Raw genomic sequence first — 19,202 nt, forward strand, 5'->3', positions numbered from 1 at the left:
TTACAAAATGTGTGTTTTTAATTACCTTGGGATTATTAATGCAAATTAGCCACTTAGCAAACCTCAGCAAATTTCAAAGGTCAGTGGGGGATTTACATAGAATTAAAATGAACCGTCCCCTTTTGACAAGAGGAAAACAAACACCAGCTGAGTCAAAAATATTCAAAAGCTCCGACGAGGCCTAACCGGCGCGTCCGAGATGAATCCGTTTCGACTGCGTTTGAGTGCAAGTGTGAGCGGTAAAGAGCCTCTATCACGCTGGAGGTGGACAATATTGATTTCTTTGCCCCAGTATATCAGCAAAACTGATATATTGGCCGGCTCTGAATGCGAGCGCACAAACCAATTCGCTGCCTTCCATCACCGAGCATCACAAGAGCATCCTGACTGATTGCCGTGGCCCATGCATGTTCGCTCGACCGAAATGCACACATAAACACACTCTCGGCAGCCCCACTCTTCACCCCGCAAGGTCAAGACGTGTTGGGGAGTGCAGCCCGCTCGCCGATGGCCTGATGGCTCTGACACGCCGCGACCCCTTGTGCACACATGTTGAGCTGTCCCCCAGACGCTGGGCTGACAGGCCAGTTTGGCAACTAAACCATCAGTGCATTTCAATGAGAGGATCTCGCAATGATGCTTTGTGAGGACGGATAGAAGGCGGTTGATGAAGGGCGAGGTCTCTTCGGGCCAGACAACGTCTCCGCCGCTTGCCGTTTGTAATCCAAAACCAGCCCAATGATTATCCCCCACCACCCCACAAGCGCTGACTCAATTCTGATTTATGATTCGAATGAACATTGATTTTCCAGGACAGCCCAGCCCCTTCTCCCTCTCTTTCCTTCCAATTCTCCTTTTAACAAAGGAGTGAATGATGTATGTGTATTGATTATCAATCAATTATTTTTATTCTCATTTTATTTAAGCTTGGACAAATTTTCAGTGGCCCCGGCGGAGAGTAATGCATCTCTATCAATGTGCCTGTACCTCATTACTAACAGGCCTTCTGGTAGTAAGCAGGCAAATAATTAATTCATTTCGGAGGCAGCCATGTTTGCTTGAGCCACGTAAAGCCTCCCCTTTGACAGTGAAGTAAACTGAATGTAAACAAGATCTTTGTTTGTTTATTTCTGTGACCGTTCCTGTTGTTTTAAATGGAGGGATCTTTAATTAATTTCGGAGTTTGACTCTGCGCTACATGCTAAGGAAGACTTTTCTTTTTTTTTCCATCATTTGTCTCTAATGATAAGTTAATTTGATGCTACTAGTTATATAGCAGACTTTAACTTAGAGTAAAGGCTGTTATTTAATAGTACAACTTGAAAACTAATTAACATTGTCATGTAATCGTGCCATGAAGACATTTGACAGAACAAAATGAAGCTAGAGTTTGTATAGTTAGCTTAGCTAACACTCGCTAACTATGTTAGCAAGTGCCGAAGAAGTTTCAGGTGGTAAAATATTACTTTTTTTTTTTTTTTACTTTTCAATGCATACAATATGGGGGTTTATATGATGGAATGGACATAGCTACAACTACAACTACATCACAGCATTAAAGCCTGTTGAATAAGACTCCTGTTGCCGAGCACTGCTGTTCAGCTGGCACAAACAAGCCTTCCACACATTTCTCTCACTCACAAGGATGACGAATCAGCTCTGAGGAAAAAAAAAAAACCATACAGTCATGGTGTGGAAAAACTAGAAGAAACTCCATCTTACTTCTAATAAACATACTGGTATTTTAATACCGCAACTCTTAAGCCAAGAGCAAAAAGCTACTCAATTAGTGGATGCCTACTTTATGTTTGCACATTTTATTTGTCCTTGTGCATCGTCTGTTTTAAGGTTGAGCGAGTGTGCAGCGTGCTCCTCTCTGGTGGTCTGAGAGCTCTTCAGGCTGCGTTCCAAGGACCAGAACAGCAAGTCGCAGCTTTTAGTTTCTGAAACTAAATACGAGATGAGCAGAAGCTGTTGGCTTCTTCAGGTCATGACCAGAGAAAACATTCCCCTTGTACTGCAAGATTATCCACGAAGATGAATGACGTCCGCTGGTTTGCATCGTACTTGAGGTTTTAATTTGCTAAAGTGGATAATTTCAGTGGTTCTTTCCTTTCATATGATGCATTATGTTGTTTTTTGAGTTTTTTTTTTTTTTTTTTTTTATATATTTTGGTGTTTTTGATGTATCTTATCGTTCTTCTTTTGTTCTCTTGGAAAGCATTTCGTCTACGCCTGCTTGGATGGCGGAACGCATGTGGATTTCCCTCGCTGCACCTTTGAAAGCTAACACCGGAATTTAATCAAAAAGGTGAATCGACGAACTGTTAAGTTTAGCGTTTCACAGCCTTGTTGCTTTTCATGTTTCCCACTCAAACAGAGTTGTTTGTTTTGCAGTTGAATTAAAATGTGGGAAAAAAATGAAGTAAAATGAAAGTTGGGAACGGATTTAATCATTGCAAAATCCTTGCCTTATCAAAGGGACGTGAAGGCTTTTCTCTCCACGATGCCTGCTTTAGTTTAATGCACATACCCATTGAAATATTATCGTTTTAAATAATTAATTAGTCCACATAATTTTTCCAAACATTAATGTGTCGAAGGCAAGGAAGCATCCTCATCTAAAGCCCATGTTAAAAAAAAAAGGAAAAAAAAGTGATTCCTTGCTAGCCAGAAAACCCCCTTTTTCTCTTTTTTAGAGCAAGTCACAGATTGGCTTGACAGTGATGCATTCAAATGGGTCATCCTGTAATTGTTCTTTCCTGTGGCTACTGGCCGAGCTGGAATTACATAACGATGATGAAGCTGGGGGACCTGGCCTTCCAAGATAAAAGCTGCCATGCGGGGCCGTGCGCATTCTCCAGATGCTTCGTCTGAGAGGTCTTCTGAAGGAAGTGATTATTGTGGAGCTGCCCGCTAATGCTCTGCCGGGACTGGACCAGTCAGTCTGTTATTCATCAAAACCCACACTGTGTAAGCCCTGGCACGCTCTGGAAAGGGATGAACAACGTGCGAGCATGTTGTCGTGTGATGACATTTCAACATCGCAACGAAAGACGTTTGAACCGCTCTTCTATGTGGACGTTTTACACCCACTGGGTCCAGGGTGGACATAATGGACTGGGGGCTCCATCTGTAACATAAAAAAAAAAAACTCCCCAAAACTAGCGCAAGAATTTCTTTCCAGGGCTGCTCTGGGCTTCAAAAGACATCCCTTTGCCATATGATCAAATCAGATGCTAAGGGTGACCAATATGACCTTGCAACTGGGAGCAGCACAAAGGCCGCTCAGTTGTCTGCTCAGCCAGGCAACAGCAAAACACACTGCCACTCAGAAAGACAATGAAGCGCCTGTGTCGAAGCGTTGTTTATCTCATGAGCAAATGGCGTGCCAGGCTGCGGCGCGGCTCTGCGCCTATGAAATAGCTGCCGGAAGAGAAATGCCGCCGTGGCACACACGCGCGTGCGCGTGCACACACGTGTGTTTTCAGCAGAGAGGAAATGATAAGAATGAGATGGGGTGATGTAAGGACCACAGAAATGTGTGTTCGGACTGCTACAGGAATGAAACGTCACGTGCGGGAGAATGCGTCGGCGTGGTTGCCGAACAGCAAAGGAATTCTGGGTGTTGCGAACAAACTTCAGTGTAAAAATGTTCCCGGTTTCGCTTTGATGAACATCAGAGATGCGAGTCATGTTCTAACAGTCTTTGAGTTCACTTGTTTTATTCAGTCTTTTGTTCCATTTGCATTGAGAGTTGGAGGTTTAAATACCCACCTGTAAGCACTGTACTTGTATTTCTTGTCTTTTTTTTGTGTGTATTTGTATTTGTTGAATCACGTTGTTATGTCAGTCCGGATCTATTTTAAAACTAAAAAGCTAAGTACAGTGACTGTTTTGAGGAGTGAAAACGATAACAGAGAATTTTCCACCACAAGGTCTATTATCATGATCACAGCCTCAAATAATAAAAACATTACTCAATATTTTTGGAATTGGTGAGAAATATGTAAAATAGACCCACTGCACTGGACGAATGATGCATCAAAATTTGGGGAGAAACATTTATTGGAAAAGTGAAAATGTTCGTTTTTGTTTCCGGAAAAGCAAGATGAGCTTTACTCAAAGAAAGTTTTAGAACCATAAGATCTCACTGAACCTTGAAGATTTACCAAAGGTTTTCCTGGTTGTTTAAAGTGCAACGCTGCCTCGAAAACCACTAAATTCGACTAATTCAGCTGTTAGCATGATCTTATTAGGGTAAGGCTGCTCTGACGCCACACTATGAGTGTGGCAGCTGACTGCAGATCTTACTGAACAATCAGATTGTTCCGATAATTAATCCAATGTGTCCATACACATCATTTTCAACAAAAAATTGTGGGGAAATTGTTTGCAAGCATTATTTAGAGTAAAGGAATCCACCGCATGCCGATGTATAAAGTAGTGTGTATCAAAACATTGTAACCCGGTTGAGAGGAAGTTGACATAACCAAAGGAAGTTAAATGGGAGGAAATCCATTTGTGTAAGGACCGATGTAATGTCATGAAAGTTCACTGTTGTGATAAATTTTGACAAGGACTACTGGCTACTCACATAAAAAGTAACAAGTATGCGGCAGTTTGAGTAAATTAGGATCTGTCAAGGTTTCCCCACAGGTTATAATAAGCCTGGCGGGCCTCCAGACTTTATTTCTTCCCTTCCCACCAGGCTAAGAGTTGTTTGTTTACTGTAGATAGGGTTTTTAAACACAGGTAATAGTGACAATAAAGACAGATTAAGCTAGGTTTATAGCTGACACATTTTACCAATTGCGCTGGCTTCTAAATGATCATGCCTGCTTGTACGCCACAGAATATTTGTAACTTTTTGACATTTTTCAACACAAAAACACGGTGGACTGCTCAGGTGCCCCTACCTCCAGGAGGAAACCCCGCCTCTGTTCGCTAACTGTTAATGGAAGCTAAAACAGTTACATTGTGAGCAATAAGTACCCAAATGTGCTAATGTATGCAGCTGTAGTAACACCATAAATAAGTCAGAACATGTCACATTTTTATGAAAAATCTTTGAACATTGCATGCTTTGAGAATCTCATTGGAAAAAAAACTACACATTTGACTGTTGAGTAAACATAAAGTTGTATAAATGCAACTCTGCATAATTCATAAAAACTCGTAACTTGTAGTGCAGCAAAAAAAAAAAAAAAGCCAGAGAACTAGTTTTTCATGAATTTGTTAAAACCATACAATGATGGCATGGACTCCTTATTTTTGTCTATAACAATCTTTGGAATAACTCTTGAGTTAATTTATACAGATCCCCCCATGTATCATAACATCTAAACCGGGGTAAAACAAACTCCTTAACTTTCAGGAACTGCTCTTGAATATTAATCCTTCATTTTAAATCTCTTTTAAATGCAAATTAGGTTGTTAAAATAAGTTTTTTTTTCAACCAATATAGTCAAACTTCTGCTTTTAGGGACAGTGCACATTTTAATATTTTCAATGTTGCGGCTGGCAAAAAAAAAGAAAGCAGAAGTTTGCTTTAAAGGTGATGAAGTCAATCATAGAGAAAGAGAACAAATGTTTCCTCTTAGCTCATGTGTGTCCTGATAACATAATAATAGCCTGTCAACTCATGGTCACAGAGTCTTTTCTGAGGTTGGTGTCAACACATTCTCCTCACTCAGCCCTTCTGAGCAGCGCTGTTGCAACTGTTACTCGTGTCAAAGTTGCAGTTCTGTTTTCCACATCGGGCTATTTATTTCGGCTCACATACGCTGTCTGTGGCTAAACGCGCAGCCGACAGTCAAGACTACGGGGAAAGCGAGCTCATCACTCGCTTATATACACACGCCAAAAATAACCGACCAATCAGCCGCGAGCAACTTATGAAGTCAGCCAATCGAGGCGGGGAGATAGCCAAACCAGAAGCGCGTCCATTGGCCGGCTGTGATGTCATTCGCCGCCGCGTACGCTGCTCGAAGCTGATTGGACATGCACGGCAGCCACCAGGAGGGGAGGAGGCTGGGGTCCAGGTTTGAATAGGGGAAGTTTGCAGAGCGCAGTTGTCCGGCAGCCAGTCTAGTGTGCTGTTTGCAAATATCCTGAGCTGAGCGCTGCGAAGGGCTAGGGGAGAAGGAAGTGGAGCACCGACGTACGGACTGCTGCTACAAACAAACCTTCGCTTGCATCGCAGAGGGGATCGTTCTTTATTCCTTTCACAGACATTTTTTATTTAAAACGCGGGTGTTTACATAGTTTTTATTATTATTATTATTATTACTATTATTATTATTTTTCCCACCTCCCTCCCCTCCAGACAATTAAGTGCGGGGAAGAAAAATGGATGTTTTACCGATGTGTAGTATTTTTCAAGAACTTCAAATAGTTCACGACACGGGCTATTTCTCAGCCTTACCGTCTCTGGAGGAGTACTGGCAGCAGGTGAATATAACTTCTTCTTCTCTTTCCTTTTTCAAATCTACTCTCAGCTGGTCGAGCTAAGCGGAACTGAGCGGGTTTCACGCGCCTCCTGTCAGATCAAACGCCGCCGACCCGAGCGGTGTCAGAAGTTGTCCGTGAGATTGTCGCTGTAATGGTGGTGAACACACGGTGCCCCGCCGCTTGTTTCGGTCTCGGTTTCGCTGTGAAGTTGTGTTGGCACGTCGCCGCCGCCGAGGCGGCTCACTTTGACACTGACAGCTTCACGCAGGGTCTCGTCGTTGTTTTGGCCGCGCTGCGTTCAGAATGAATGGAGGAGAGCTTCTCTCCTTCGGCGACACGAGCGACTTTTATCTTTAACGGCGTTGTGAAATGTAAATATAAACACGAGCTTTACCGCTTCTTCTTTTCCTGTTTTTTTTATTTTATTTTTTATTTTATTGTGGGAGAGCTACTTTCGCTGCCTTTAAGAGAAAACAACGGACGATGCAGGAGGAAGTGGATGTTTGAACTCATTCACGAGATGACGACGAACCTCCTCCCCCAGCACGCACGCGCTGGGTTTTGACAGTGTTTTCCTGCTCGTGGCGCTCACCTGCATTCACCCTGAGATTTGAATGGACTCCTCGACGTGACGCGGTGAAATGTCAATTCCTTCGCGCATGAGTAGAGGCAGCAGAGCAGCTCGGCTTGGAGGAGGTTTTTGGCGAAGGCTTGCAGGGGCGCTTCCAGAAAGTTTTCGATTGGTGGGGGTAGAGAGGGGGTCGTGGGTGGGGGGGGGGGCTGTTATGGGTTAACTTGGGATGGCAAAAACAAAAGCGGAAAAATAATCTCAGGAGTTTTATTATTCTGTCATCGCTGAAAACCTTGACAAACTACACCACTTTATGCCAAAAATGTCACAAACAAGTTATCTGTCTTGTTGCTCATGACAACATAAGCAACAACATTAATGATGTTTATCATTTATGTCAGTAACATTTGAGGTGTGTATATGGGCTTTAAAACTGCATTGCCTTAATATGGGTGACAGGTGGCGCTCTTTTGGTTTACACATGCTGGCTATCATGATCATTTGTTTGTTTGTTTTAAATCATTTACGTTGATTTGTAAATGATTTGAAAAAGTGACTTTTTCCAGTCAGCTGACTGGCAGTGCACAGCAACATGGGGAAGGGGCATTGCTATGTTACTCTGTCATACACAAGGGGGGGTCCATTTTAAGGTGCTTACCATGGAAAATTGAATGCTTTACTCATAAATGCATCATTTCAGAAAACCAAGAAATCCCACCATTTTTGGTCTTTAAATGCAAGAACCAACGGCTTTGCTTTTTATTCATTTTCATTAGCTTGTTATTTGATATATCAATGACTGATAATCTCATTTTGTAAACCTAATGCAACTGTTAAAGAGCCTACATCTATTTTTTTGTTCGTTTATGGGTGATAGTCCTTGTAGAAAAGCAGCTGGAGGGGGAAAAAAAGGAGTCTGTCAAAATTGGAATTGGCAGGTCAGCCCAGGTGAAGCCTGACTGGTGCTCCTCCACATGCAAATGAACAAGTGAATGAATAAAACATACAGAAGCTCTACATTTAAATCCATTTTAATAATAATAATAAAAAAATAATAAATTATATGCAAGCTATATGACTGTGAGGAAGCGGTGAGAAAGAAGATTGTCAGATTTAAAGTGGGTGCACCTGGAGCCAGAGAATCTTTTTATTCCCGCACCGTCTAACGAATGCCTCCGACTTTTAACGGCCTCTCCCGTGTACGTCCTAAGTAAACTGGGAGCTACGGTGTGTGTTTTACTGGACTTGCTGGTTGCTGAGGGGAGGATGGGATTGCATGTCAACAGAGGGAAAGCGACTGAACGGCTCTGTGAGGCCGCAAGGGGAAGTTGAGCGTCTTCCTTTTAAGGACTCTAAAGTTTGCTCGGTGAGTCATCGGCGCTGAAATGACGGTGCACATTTGCAGCTGGAGACTTCCACCTGCGAAGGGTCACGTTGGGTTGGAGCCGAAGACGTGGAGTGTGATGTTTTCCCAATGAATCATTCAGGTCTGCAGAGATAATATTTAAACACTTCTGCCACATACTCACCACGGCCAAGAGTAGAGATCCATGATTCTTTGGTTTTTTTTTTCCTGCTTACATTCCTGAAGCTAATCCCTAAAAGTGCAGGAGTAGCTTTGATTTTCTGGTTTGCGCTTCCTGTTGTAAGCAAGCATGACGCTGCCAAAAAGCGTTTTGGGGGATGTGTGCATGCATGATTCAAGAGGATTTCCCTCACAGAGGTGTTCAGCTGCTTCTCTATAGGAAAAGCTGTTACAATAATTTTCTTTTCCCCTCTTTTTTATTTCCCTGTGCATTCTGGCAGACTTGCTTGGAGTTGGAACGCTACCTACAGAGCGAGCCGTACGTCTCCACGTCCGAGCTGAAGTTCGGCGGCCAGGAGGACCTCTGGAGCAAGCTGATCCTGGCTTGCGGGGACAAGGCCAAGGCCGACCCAAACCTGGCCCTGGTGCCGGCCCACGACGAGGACAATCAGGACGGCCAGCTCTTGGACAGCAACAGCGTCAACTCTGACGCCAGCAGCGAGGCTTCGGACAGTTTCGAGGAGCTCTCCCCCACGCACAGCTTTACCTCCAACCCGTTGGGGTCGACGTTGGTTGGCTCTGGACCTTTTAGCCCCTCCGTCATCAGCACGCCGCCGTCCTCGCCGGAGGCCGCCATGGGCACGGCCGCCGCCGTCAATGGCTGGGTGGCGACGCACGCCGGGCTGAACCTGCCCGTCAAAATCAGGACCGGCAGCAGTGGTGGCGTGGGAGTAGGAGGCGCGGCGGTGGCGAAGGCCACGGAAAAGACTGGACTCCTCTGCGGAGACGCGTCCCCGGATGCCCGGAGGCGGGTACATAGGTGTCACTTCAACGGCTGTCGCAAGGTTTACACGAAGAGCTCGCATCTGAAGGCACACCAGCGCACTCACACAGGTGAGTTTCAGTGGAAGGGGAGGGGGACGCTGAGGTCATGTGATCTGTGTGTAAACGGAGTAGGAGGGGCTGCTCCATTCAAGGAAAACCAGTTCATCTCCAAGCAGTCAATCCATGATTTTTTTAAAATTATTTTTGTTCTTGTGGCCTAAAATGACTGATTTCTGCTGCAGTTTTTTTTTTTTAAAAGATTGCAGCCAAAGTTGCAAAGCTTAATTTTTGCACAGTCTATGAATGACGTTGCTGCACATTACCTTCCCACAAACGGAAGGTAATACTGAGGAAGTTAGTATGTAAAGTCCAAATAACATTTTCAAGTAACATCCTTAATACTAATTTATTTGTCGTAAGGATCTGAGGAGCGGTCAGAGTGCAAAAAGAAGAACTCCATGTTGGTCATTGAAGGCAACACGAACTTCTACAGAACCTATGAAAATGATTTTCGGAAAAAAGTAAATAAATAAATAGGCTGACGTTGCATGTTAGCATCGTACACTTTCATCTTGCAAGTTCGACCTTTGAAAGACATTGAGAAACAGGAAGCGAAGTTAGAACAGGGGCTGAGAGGATTGGTCAGAATTCAACCAAAGTTCAGTGATTGGTCAGAGAAGAAGTAAACGACCGGGCCTGGTTTGTGGAAAAGTCGCAACGAAATTCGCAAGTCCGCGCAAAAAACGTGTGAATGACGAGTTACTGTCGATCAACGGTTGCGATCGTAGCTTCCTGCAGGGTCAGTCTGTGGCTTGAAAACCAAGGGAGGGAAAAAAATCAAAAAAATCACTACCAGTGACTCATGGAAGTGCTGCTAATTCAGTCCTCCACCTTAATGGCATTGTCCAGCCAGTGTGTAATGTAATTAAAGGCCCACGTTGCACCATGTCCTCAGCTGGAGCGCTGCGAGCATTAGCTCTGCATGGCTGGATACCTAAACTGTGACCTAATCTATGTGGAATGTGACTGACGGAGCCAGAGAGCGAACCAGTGGGTGAGAGAGAGAGAGAGAGAGAGAGAGAGAGAGAGAGAGAGAGAGAGAGAGAGAGAGGTGGGAGTGGGAGGGGGGAGTGGTGGCACATGGGAGATGAAAGGACTTCCAAACAGATTGGGTTTCGCCATGGGAAAGAGCTGAGTGGGCGGGGAGCGAAGGGGGCCGCCGGGTTCCGAATGGTCATTTAAATGTCTTTTATTTTTATTTAGTAGCGAGAAATTGCTTGTGTTGTTTCGGTTTACTCGTTTATTTCTGTCCCCACTCTCCCTTCCTCCCTCCCTTCTTCTCCCCGCTCCCACGATGCACTAGTCTGCATTCTCGGCCTGCTGCAGGTCGCATCAGAATCCGAACCCGAGCCAACAGACTCTGTAGGAATTTCAGTCTCCATCGGATTGTGGGCGCTTTTTTTGTGTGTGTGTTGTTGTTGTTTTAGTTGCGTCATCGCTCTCTCTCTCTCTCTCTCTCTCGCGCACGGCCAATTTGAATGCAATTTAAATAACTACGCTGAGAATGTAAGCGTCCCTCTAACGTCGCCGTGCGTCTGCTCCGCAGGTGAGAAACCGTACAGGTGTTCGTGGGAGGGCTGCGAGTGGCGCTTTGCACGGAGCGACGAGCTGACCAGACACTTCAGGAAGCACACAGGGGCCAAGCCATTCAAATGCAATCACTGTGACAGGTAAGCCGCTTGTCCTCGCACTGTCCGCTGCACTAGTTCCATTTGACTCTATAAGCTGGGAAAAAGTCATGAGTGAAATCGTATCCCAGTGAACCCAAAACGTTTTGATTAACATTAAGGAATTGCAAAACAAGCTCCTCTGTCTTGCAGGAAAGTTGCTCGTAAGTTAGGTTGTTCTTATTTCAGATACATTTAGACGAGAAAACAGACAAAAAAAAAAAACACTTCAGAAGATTTGTGTTTTAGCAGCGTTCTCACAATAAAAACCACAAACCTGAGTATGTGGTTATGTTTTATGTGACAGACAAACAAAAGTGAGTTATTGTGATGTGGAGGCGGCGAAAGTATTGTTGTTTCTCCACATAAATATCTCAAAAGTTTTGCATTTACATTCATCCCCTCTGCTCCAATTACCTTCAGAAGTCTTCATGAATGTTTTGTGAAGGCCTCGGAGGTTTTCTTTTAGAGAACACTGGTGAGCAAAGAAAAACAAAACAAAAAAAAAGAAACAGCGTCATAAAGGATCCAGAAGCAGCCGAGAGTTCACACCAGTAACGCTGCATAGAAGCAGAACAAGGTGCTCTGGTCAGATAAGAGGAAAGTTCAAGTTTTGGCCTACATGTGGTAGAAAGGTAACTCTGCACATTACAGCATTGTGCTGTGGCCTAGTCAAAGTCAGCTGTGAACTCAGAGAAACATGGTGATGGTGGCATCATCCTGTGGGAATGTGAAATACAGAATCAGAGCTAATTGACAACGACTATGCTACTATGTAGATCTAGACTCTAAGGAAACAAACGATCCTGAAATGTTGCAGTGTGACAAAATGTGAAGCAGGACTGAAACAATTAATCGTGATCAATCGTTTTAGCACTGCTGGCTTCAAATGTTGAAGTTAAAACTTAAACATTTTGTAGAAGGAAAAAAACACCATGTTTTGCTGTCCAATTTTTGACTGGTTCATCGGAAAATGAATCAGCAGATCAGCCTGCAATACATTGATGTCAAGTCCAGCAGAAAGCTTCTCGTCTTTTCATTTTTATTTTTATTTTTCTGCAGATGCATCCTTTGCTACAAATGATCAAGTGTACATTAAAAGAATGCTAAGTTAATAGTGAAGAAAATGTTTAGTCCTTATTTAAAACAGAATGGAATCATATATCGGCATCTTGTAATGCGATTTAAATTAAAAACTGAAGGTGCAATTTCTTTTCATCTGATTAATCGTCAGCACAATCGATTAATCCCTACCCTTGATCTTTTTAAACCGTTTCCTTGGTTACCGACTGACCTCTTGTTCTTTCTCTCTGTCCTCAGATGTTTCTCCAGGTCAGACCACCTGGCCCTTCACATGAAGAGGCACGTCTAACGCAGGGCCAGCGTCCACCGGGCAACGCACCGAAGGGAAAATCCTCTGAAATTTTCTCTCTCAAACGTTTTTTTTTTTCCTCTTTTTTTTCTTTTTTTTTTCTTTTTGATGGAGAGAGGAAAAAAAAAATTTTAAAAATCCAAACGCACGCCATCTCCCGACTGGCCTCTTGGTTGAACTGTCCCAGAGAGCAGAGCGGCGAGGGCGAATGGGGCGGAAGGAGGAGGCGTGTCCCAGCCAAAGCATGCCGTTTTGCACCGTACCGAAATAACCCAGTGCCTCCGGGACCTCACTTTGTTTCTCTTTTTCTTGTTGTGTTTTCTTTTTTTGGAGACGGGCGCTCTGATGGTTTTCTGTTGCAACAGGACGACGAAATTGCGGACGCGAGTGGGAAGGAAATGGTTTTCCATCGAGAACTTTAAGAAAAGACCAAGGGGAAGCCGGGGGGGTGGGGAGAAACAAAAAAACAAACAAAAAATGCTTACAGGAGAAAAAGAAAAAAAAAAAAAAGGCGAGTGAATGAATTGTATGTATGGTGCATGATGTTTTGGGGGGGGGGAAACGTCTCCCGGACAGCAGATACACTGGTACTTTACAAACCTGTCTGAGGTTAGCATGTCTGCACTGTGAATGTCTGAGATTGGCTGACCGGCCCAGGATGAGGACTGACGAGAAGACGGATTGGTGCGGGGCTGGTACCAATGTTGCTGTGGACTGAATGAGTTTCTGTGGCGGAGGCGAGCTCAGGGCAGCGGCGTGAGGATGAGGCCGGGTCACGTCTGTCTGGCTGCCAGACTCTAAAAACGGGGGGCCGGGGTGGTTCGGATCGCTTCATCTGAAACGCGTCAGGCTTTGGGTCCGACCAGAACATAGACATGACGCCTTCTGGTCTGTGCCTCCACCACCTCTTCCCTGAATGACAGAAGCCTTGTTTTGGTGGTTTTTCTTTTTACTTTTTTATTTTAATTTTATTTTGTTATTTTTTGGTGCAGCTACTAAATGTGCAATGTGTTATGTAGCCTGGTTTCTTAATTTTTCTACAAGCTACAAAACCCATTTGTAGTACCGACTGTATGAGCTGTGTGCTTAGAGGTAATAACACAACTATACTATTAACTTCAGTATCATAGACAGGTGTTGCATGGTTCTAGGGATTGTTTCCATTTCCAGTTTCCCACTGTAATCAGGACTGCAAATAGTTTCAAGAAAAGTGCAGCTAAAAACGCAAACGGTTAGATGTTACAATATTGTACATAAAGGCCTCGACAATTCCTCCTTTTATTTTGTTTTTGGTGGAGATGCACCGATCTGGCTTGACCGGCCCATGCCGATTATTTATTTATATTTTTTTAAATCAAACACAAGTGAAGGAATAACTCGTCCCCTCTTTGTGCATCACGTTGTATGTCTCCAACATTTACCAGATTCCTATAAATTAAAACGTTTTTTATCATTATTCAACAACAACAACAAAAAAGGATAAAGTTACTTGAAAAAAGTGGGGATTTTTCATTTTGATGTATTCAACATCTGGCTGGTTGATCGGTTCATCTCTATTCTCATCCCCTTTTTTTTTTTTTTTTTTTTAAGTTTCCTCTTCATTGTGGTTTTTCATCTGCCTGGAGATTTCACTGCTGCTCATATCCATCTGATGCCTCAAAGACTAATTTCTGCTTAGTACTTCTTTTGTTTATGTATGTGTGTGTGCGTATACTCGTTTTTCTTTCTACCTAATAATGCACTGTTGACCTTAATGGTGCCTTATGCAAGTGGCCTCCCACCTGGGGATGTCACGTTTGTCGACTGGGTGATTTATAATTTTTTTTTTTTTTTTACAAGCTCTATCAAGGCTCAATTACAAAACAGTTGCAATAGTTACATTTTCCCCACGACTAATTGAGTTGTTCCATTTTTTAAGTCTTTCACACAAAGTACCTGTTATCAGTTGGTTTGCCGTTTTTTGTTAGTTTTTTATTTTTTGAGACGGAGCAGTGGATTAGCTGTTTATCGCATTTAAGTTAACTTGTAAATAAGGCGATGCTGTAACCTGGGAGCACTTAAATTTGTTGATTAAAGGCGTTAACTACTGTGTAGTATGTACTCGAGTCCATCTCACACAGCAGCACAAAGGTACAAAGTGATCAAGATGTTGAAATGATAAAAAGTCGGCGACGTTTCGAGTGTGGCCCCGAGAATCCGACCGTCTGACGGCACAGACGACAAAGAAACGCGACTTTCTTTTCGGCGGCAAGTGATAAAAGCAGCTGGGGGGCGGCTGTCTGAAACTTTAGCTTGAACTCAGTTACCCTTCCTCTCCTCTGCTGGTTCTCCCATCTCCTGTCCCCGCATCCAAGTGGGACTGAAGGGGGGAGAAAAGAAAAAAAGCTAAAGATTTATTGTAATTAACAGGCTGCAGTCGGACAGGCCTCGCCTTGTACTGCCTCTCGGTAATGAATTGCTAAAGGCTTTGTTGGCATGGAATCTGTCACAGACTGCTGACTGTGTAGGTTGGTTATTGACCTGTCTGGAGCGCGTTGTTTCGGCCAAAGCTGCAACTGTAACGCAGAGGGGAAATGAAGGAGGGATGCATGAGGAAATTAGGCAGAAGGGGGGGAAAAAAAAACATTATTGACACTGTAGCAGAAAGATTGCCAGGGGGTGGGAGGAAGAAAAAAAAAAAAGAGGTGATTTGACTTCAGTTGATCAGGATGAGGCGATCTGTCCGCTCCCACCCGGGGTCGGCGACCTCCGATGTCGCGGCGACCGCGACACGCTCCGGACGTATGGATTTCGGATCAGTCGCAGGAGACGGAGGATGAGTTCAAGCTTTGAAACTGCTTGCTGCGGTAGATTTTTTTTTTTTTTGGGGGGGGGGGGAGTTGCTGCAAAGAGCCGCAGCATCTGTGACGTCGGCGAGCCGATATCCTTCCAGTGATAATTGAGCCTTGATTTAGCGTCGTTTTTTTTTTTTTGTTTTTTTGTTTTCATTTTGCTTGCATTTATTTCCACATCATCATCATCATCATCTCTCTTTCATCCCACTCACCCAGCTGTTCTCTCTCATACAGAAAACACACTATCTCTTGCTCTCTCTATCACACACACACACACACACAGCTCTTTTGTTCTCAACTGAATCTTTGTATAAGAGAAAAAAAAAGACTTTTGTAAAATTGTTATGTTTATGCTTTATGAAATTTTTATTTGAAATTGTTTTGCAAAATTGTTATATTTCTGTATGAATGTATTTTTTATTGGAATAATAAGAAATTCTTATCTGACTTTTCTTGGCTGGCTTCCTTTGTCTCATCAGCTGATTCTGCTCACTTGGATTTTTATTACTGTGAGTGCTTGTTTTGCACGGTTGGAGGGGGAAAATGGCCGCCTGGCATGCTGCTCTGCAGTACTCTGGCTAAATTAGACGCGAGGATATATAGCGCGCCTTGCAAAAAAAAACGTTACATATCCTTTTCGAACGTTCGCATATTTTCACATCTTGATGCAGTTTATCGGAATGTTATGCAAGAGACCGGCGCCTAGTGGTTTCAATACAGGCTGGATCATAAGTGATCTGAAAAGTGTGGCGTGCTTTTGTGTTCAGCCCAGCAACTCCAGCTGTGCACAACCACAGTGATACTTTCTCCCATTTCTTCTTCAGCATAAATCGGCATAAACGTTTTAAAGCCTTCACACAGATTCTCCCTTGGTCCAGTCAAACATTTAGACTTTGACTGGGCCATAATATGCTGTGACCTCGAACTGCTGCTGTAGGCCTCGGCTTGTTCTGCAGCCTCTGACAGGTTTTCATCTTTAATGGAAGCGTCTTTACCACTGCGGTGCGTTTAGGGTGCTGTGCCATCGCCTTTTTTGTATCCTTTTTAGGTCGCCTCTAAGAAGAACTCCTCTTTCGACTTGGGTGCCGCGTCTCTTTTGTGGCTTGCTGCAAACTAAACGCAGACTGTTTTGTGTCTTTCTTCCCCAAACGAAGTGCGGATCCAGCGACTCTGGAGTTACCGTGACGGATTACATCGATGACCTTTTCCTGGCATATTTGCAGTTTCAACAGCGAGATGTTCAAAGCTTAGGATGTCGTTTCCAAACCTACTTTCAACTTCTCCACAAATTTATAGCGGACTTTCCTTCTGTGTTCCTTGGTTCAAAAGAACCCGCTTTGTTAAATTTCGGCTGTATTCTCAATTTCACAAGTTAACTTCTGAGCACAACTGTTTGCCAGAAACCCTAAAACATGACTTCATGTTTTAGCCGCTAAAGTAAAACCGAGTGGACTAAAACTCAAACTTGACTGAAAATAGATGAAAAGTGCTGACGTGGATACACACATTTTATATATATGTGTGTAAAAACGGGGGAAAGAGGAAGCAAAATCAATTTTCTTCCGTTTCAGCGTTTTTCCACTAGTTTGTTGGTCTACAACCTAAAATTCTCCATGAAACACATTTAATTTGTGCTCAGAAAAGGGACAAAACGTGAAGCGGGCTGCGAGTCATTTAGCGAGCAAGGGGAAAATTATTTAATTTCCTCGACTGACTAAACTTTTCTTTAAATTAAAAAAAATAATAAAAAAAACACCCCACAAAAACAACTTTTCTCGGAGCAATATTCTGCCGGAATATAAAAACCGAAAAGAAAAAAGAAAAAGTCTGACTGCTCATTCCTTCAAGTAATCTAGAGCTAATCAAAGCAGCATAAATAATTTATCTCCATCTCTCAGCGCCCGTGGCATTTTAATTCGAGAGCCGCCTTTATACATTTGTTAGCTAATTACCCTACTTGATATGGATAATGACATAAAAACAGCAGTTGATAAACCAAAGAGGCGACTTTAAGACACAAACTAACATCAGCATAAGGTGGAGGAAAGAAAAAAAAAAAGAGAAATGCTGAATGCCGTTGACCTCGAATGGGCCGGCCCTGATTTCCAGTAAGAGCCCTAAACAAAGCTTTTCCCCCCAGTTGGTAATTAAGCCTCCCGGCTCGAGTGTTCAAGAGTTGTTGTTTTTGCCCAGAACACCGCAGCTCCTTGATCTCCTCAAACTGCTGCCTCGCTTAATTTGTCAATATCGTGTCTAACGTATGAGCTGAAGAGAAAAAGGAACCCCGTTCGGTTTCAAACTCTTCATCCGGAGCTGGACATGTGGTGATGAATGTATTTGGCTTTTTTGTCCTTCATCAGGGCCGGTCCAAGGCTGTACGGGGCCTTGGGCAAAATTTGATTTTGGGACCCACTTCCTGTCCTGTCCTCCTCCCGCTAAACATGGCAACAAGGATCTTCATAGAGTCACGAAGGAGCCGCCGAACTGAATAAGCAGTTATGAAAATCTGTAAATAACGCTTCTAAAAATGAGTAATTGCTAATTAATGTCACTCTAACTATGTCAACAAGCTGAAACTATCACATTATAAAAATGAATCATTGCCTTTCAAATTTATGATAAAAAAACGATTAATCCTGATGGATCCCCATGGATCCTGATTAATGTATTCACCCGCTTGAGTTCCTCCACTGGTTTTCTGTACACTTTTTACTACTTTACTTCTGCGTACTTTGTGCTGTTTCAGCCATTCAGTTTTTACCTCATTCTGATCATTCATGACATTGCGACTGCGTCTCATCGTATCGACGTCTTCCACCCTCCTTCCAACTGTACTCCCAACTTTCTGCCCAACCGTAAACCCGTCCTATTTTTTCCCTTTTTGGGGATTTTTGCACTTTCTAAAAGTTTTCGTTCCTCTTCCACATTCTTTTTGTGTTTTGTATGTGTCTTCCAGGCTTTTGCCTCATTCTGCCTCTTCTGCCTCTTCCTTACATTTCAAGTCCTCTGCAGTTGACTTCGAAAGCTTCCGCAATCTCGTTCGCCTGACGTTTGCGAAGTGGCTAAGGCTCCCCCAACTTAGCCACATTCGCCCCAAAAAGCGTCTTGGGGTTCCACGTCGACGTTTTTGAGGCTGATACCTCGCGCCGTCTCTGCTCACCATACAACAGCCTCCTCTCTGAAGTGGCCTGTCTTGGATAAAGTTTCTCATAAATCTGGCGCGAAGATTCCATTCCTCCTTTGATGTAGCCCGTTCTCCCATTCAGCGTCAGCGTTCCCACATTGATATTGTAACACAGACTCAACCCCAAAGGATGGCTGGGAACAATCCATCATCTTTAGATGTCACCCGTCTCGACTGAAGACGAGGTGGGATTGGGGGGGCTGCGGCGTTCCATGACAATGCGAGGGGCTTGGAAATGTGCTTTTGTCACGAGGCGACAGAAAGCGTGCGAGCGTGTCAGCCGAAAGTAATTGCTGTTGGTAGTGTTTTTAGCGTTCACTCTGCAACGCCGGTTTTACAACTCAGTCATTATTTTTTCGAGCCCAAATTGCATGTTTAAAAACCCCAAAGCCTGAGCCACGGGGGGACGCGTCTCTGCAGAGAAACAGCCCGAACTTGATACTTGAAAGAACTGTGCAAAATTCATTAGGGTGGGCTGAGCCATATGTTTCAAAAGCTACGTCCTCCCCAGGGTTATTAAGCATTTCTCTAACCCCTTCTCTCAGCTTGGTGAGACCCCCCCCACCCCATCCCTTCAAACAAGATGTTTGGTTATATTTGTTCCCTAATTTAATCTTGAAAATCTAAATTTAACTTTTGGTAAACAACTAATCAGGGCTTTGAAACATTTGTGAAACAAACAAAGGATAAATTGAAGTTGTATGTTTAGGG

The 19,202-nt window shown here is 43.6% G+C and overlaps 1 protein-coding gene across 1 annotated transcript; it reads left to right on the forward strand.

Moving 5' to 3' along the window:
• The first annotated feature begins 6,080 nt into the window (after positions 1–6,080).
• Positions 6,081–15,754, forward strand: klf6a (Kruppel-like factor 6a). Its single transcript, XM_055037701.1, has 4 exons — positions 6,081–6,453; positions 8,831–9,443; positions 10,981–11,104; positions 12,422–15,754. The coding sequence occupies exons 1-4, from the start codon at positions 6,352–6,354 to the stop codon at positions 12,471–12,473; spliced, it is 891 nt and encodes a 296-aa protein (XP_054893676.1). The 5' UTR covers positions 6,081–6,351; the 3' UTR covers positions 12,474–15,754.
• Positions 15,755–19,202: the final 3,448 nt, after the last annotated feature.

This window comes from Poeciliopsis prolifica, unplaced genomic scaffold (assembly GCF_027474105.1).
Source record: "Poeciliopsis prolifica strain line A6 unplaced genomic scaffold, Auburn_PproV2 SCAFFOLD012, whole genome shotgun sequence".
NCBI lineage: Eukaryota > Metazoa > Chordata > Actinopteri > Cyprinodontiformes > Poeciliidae > Poeciliopsis > Poeciliopsis prolifica.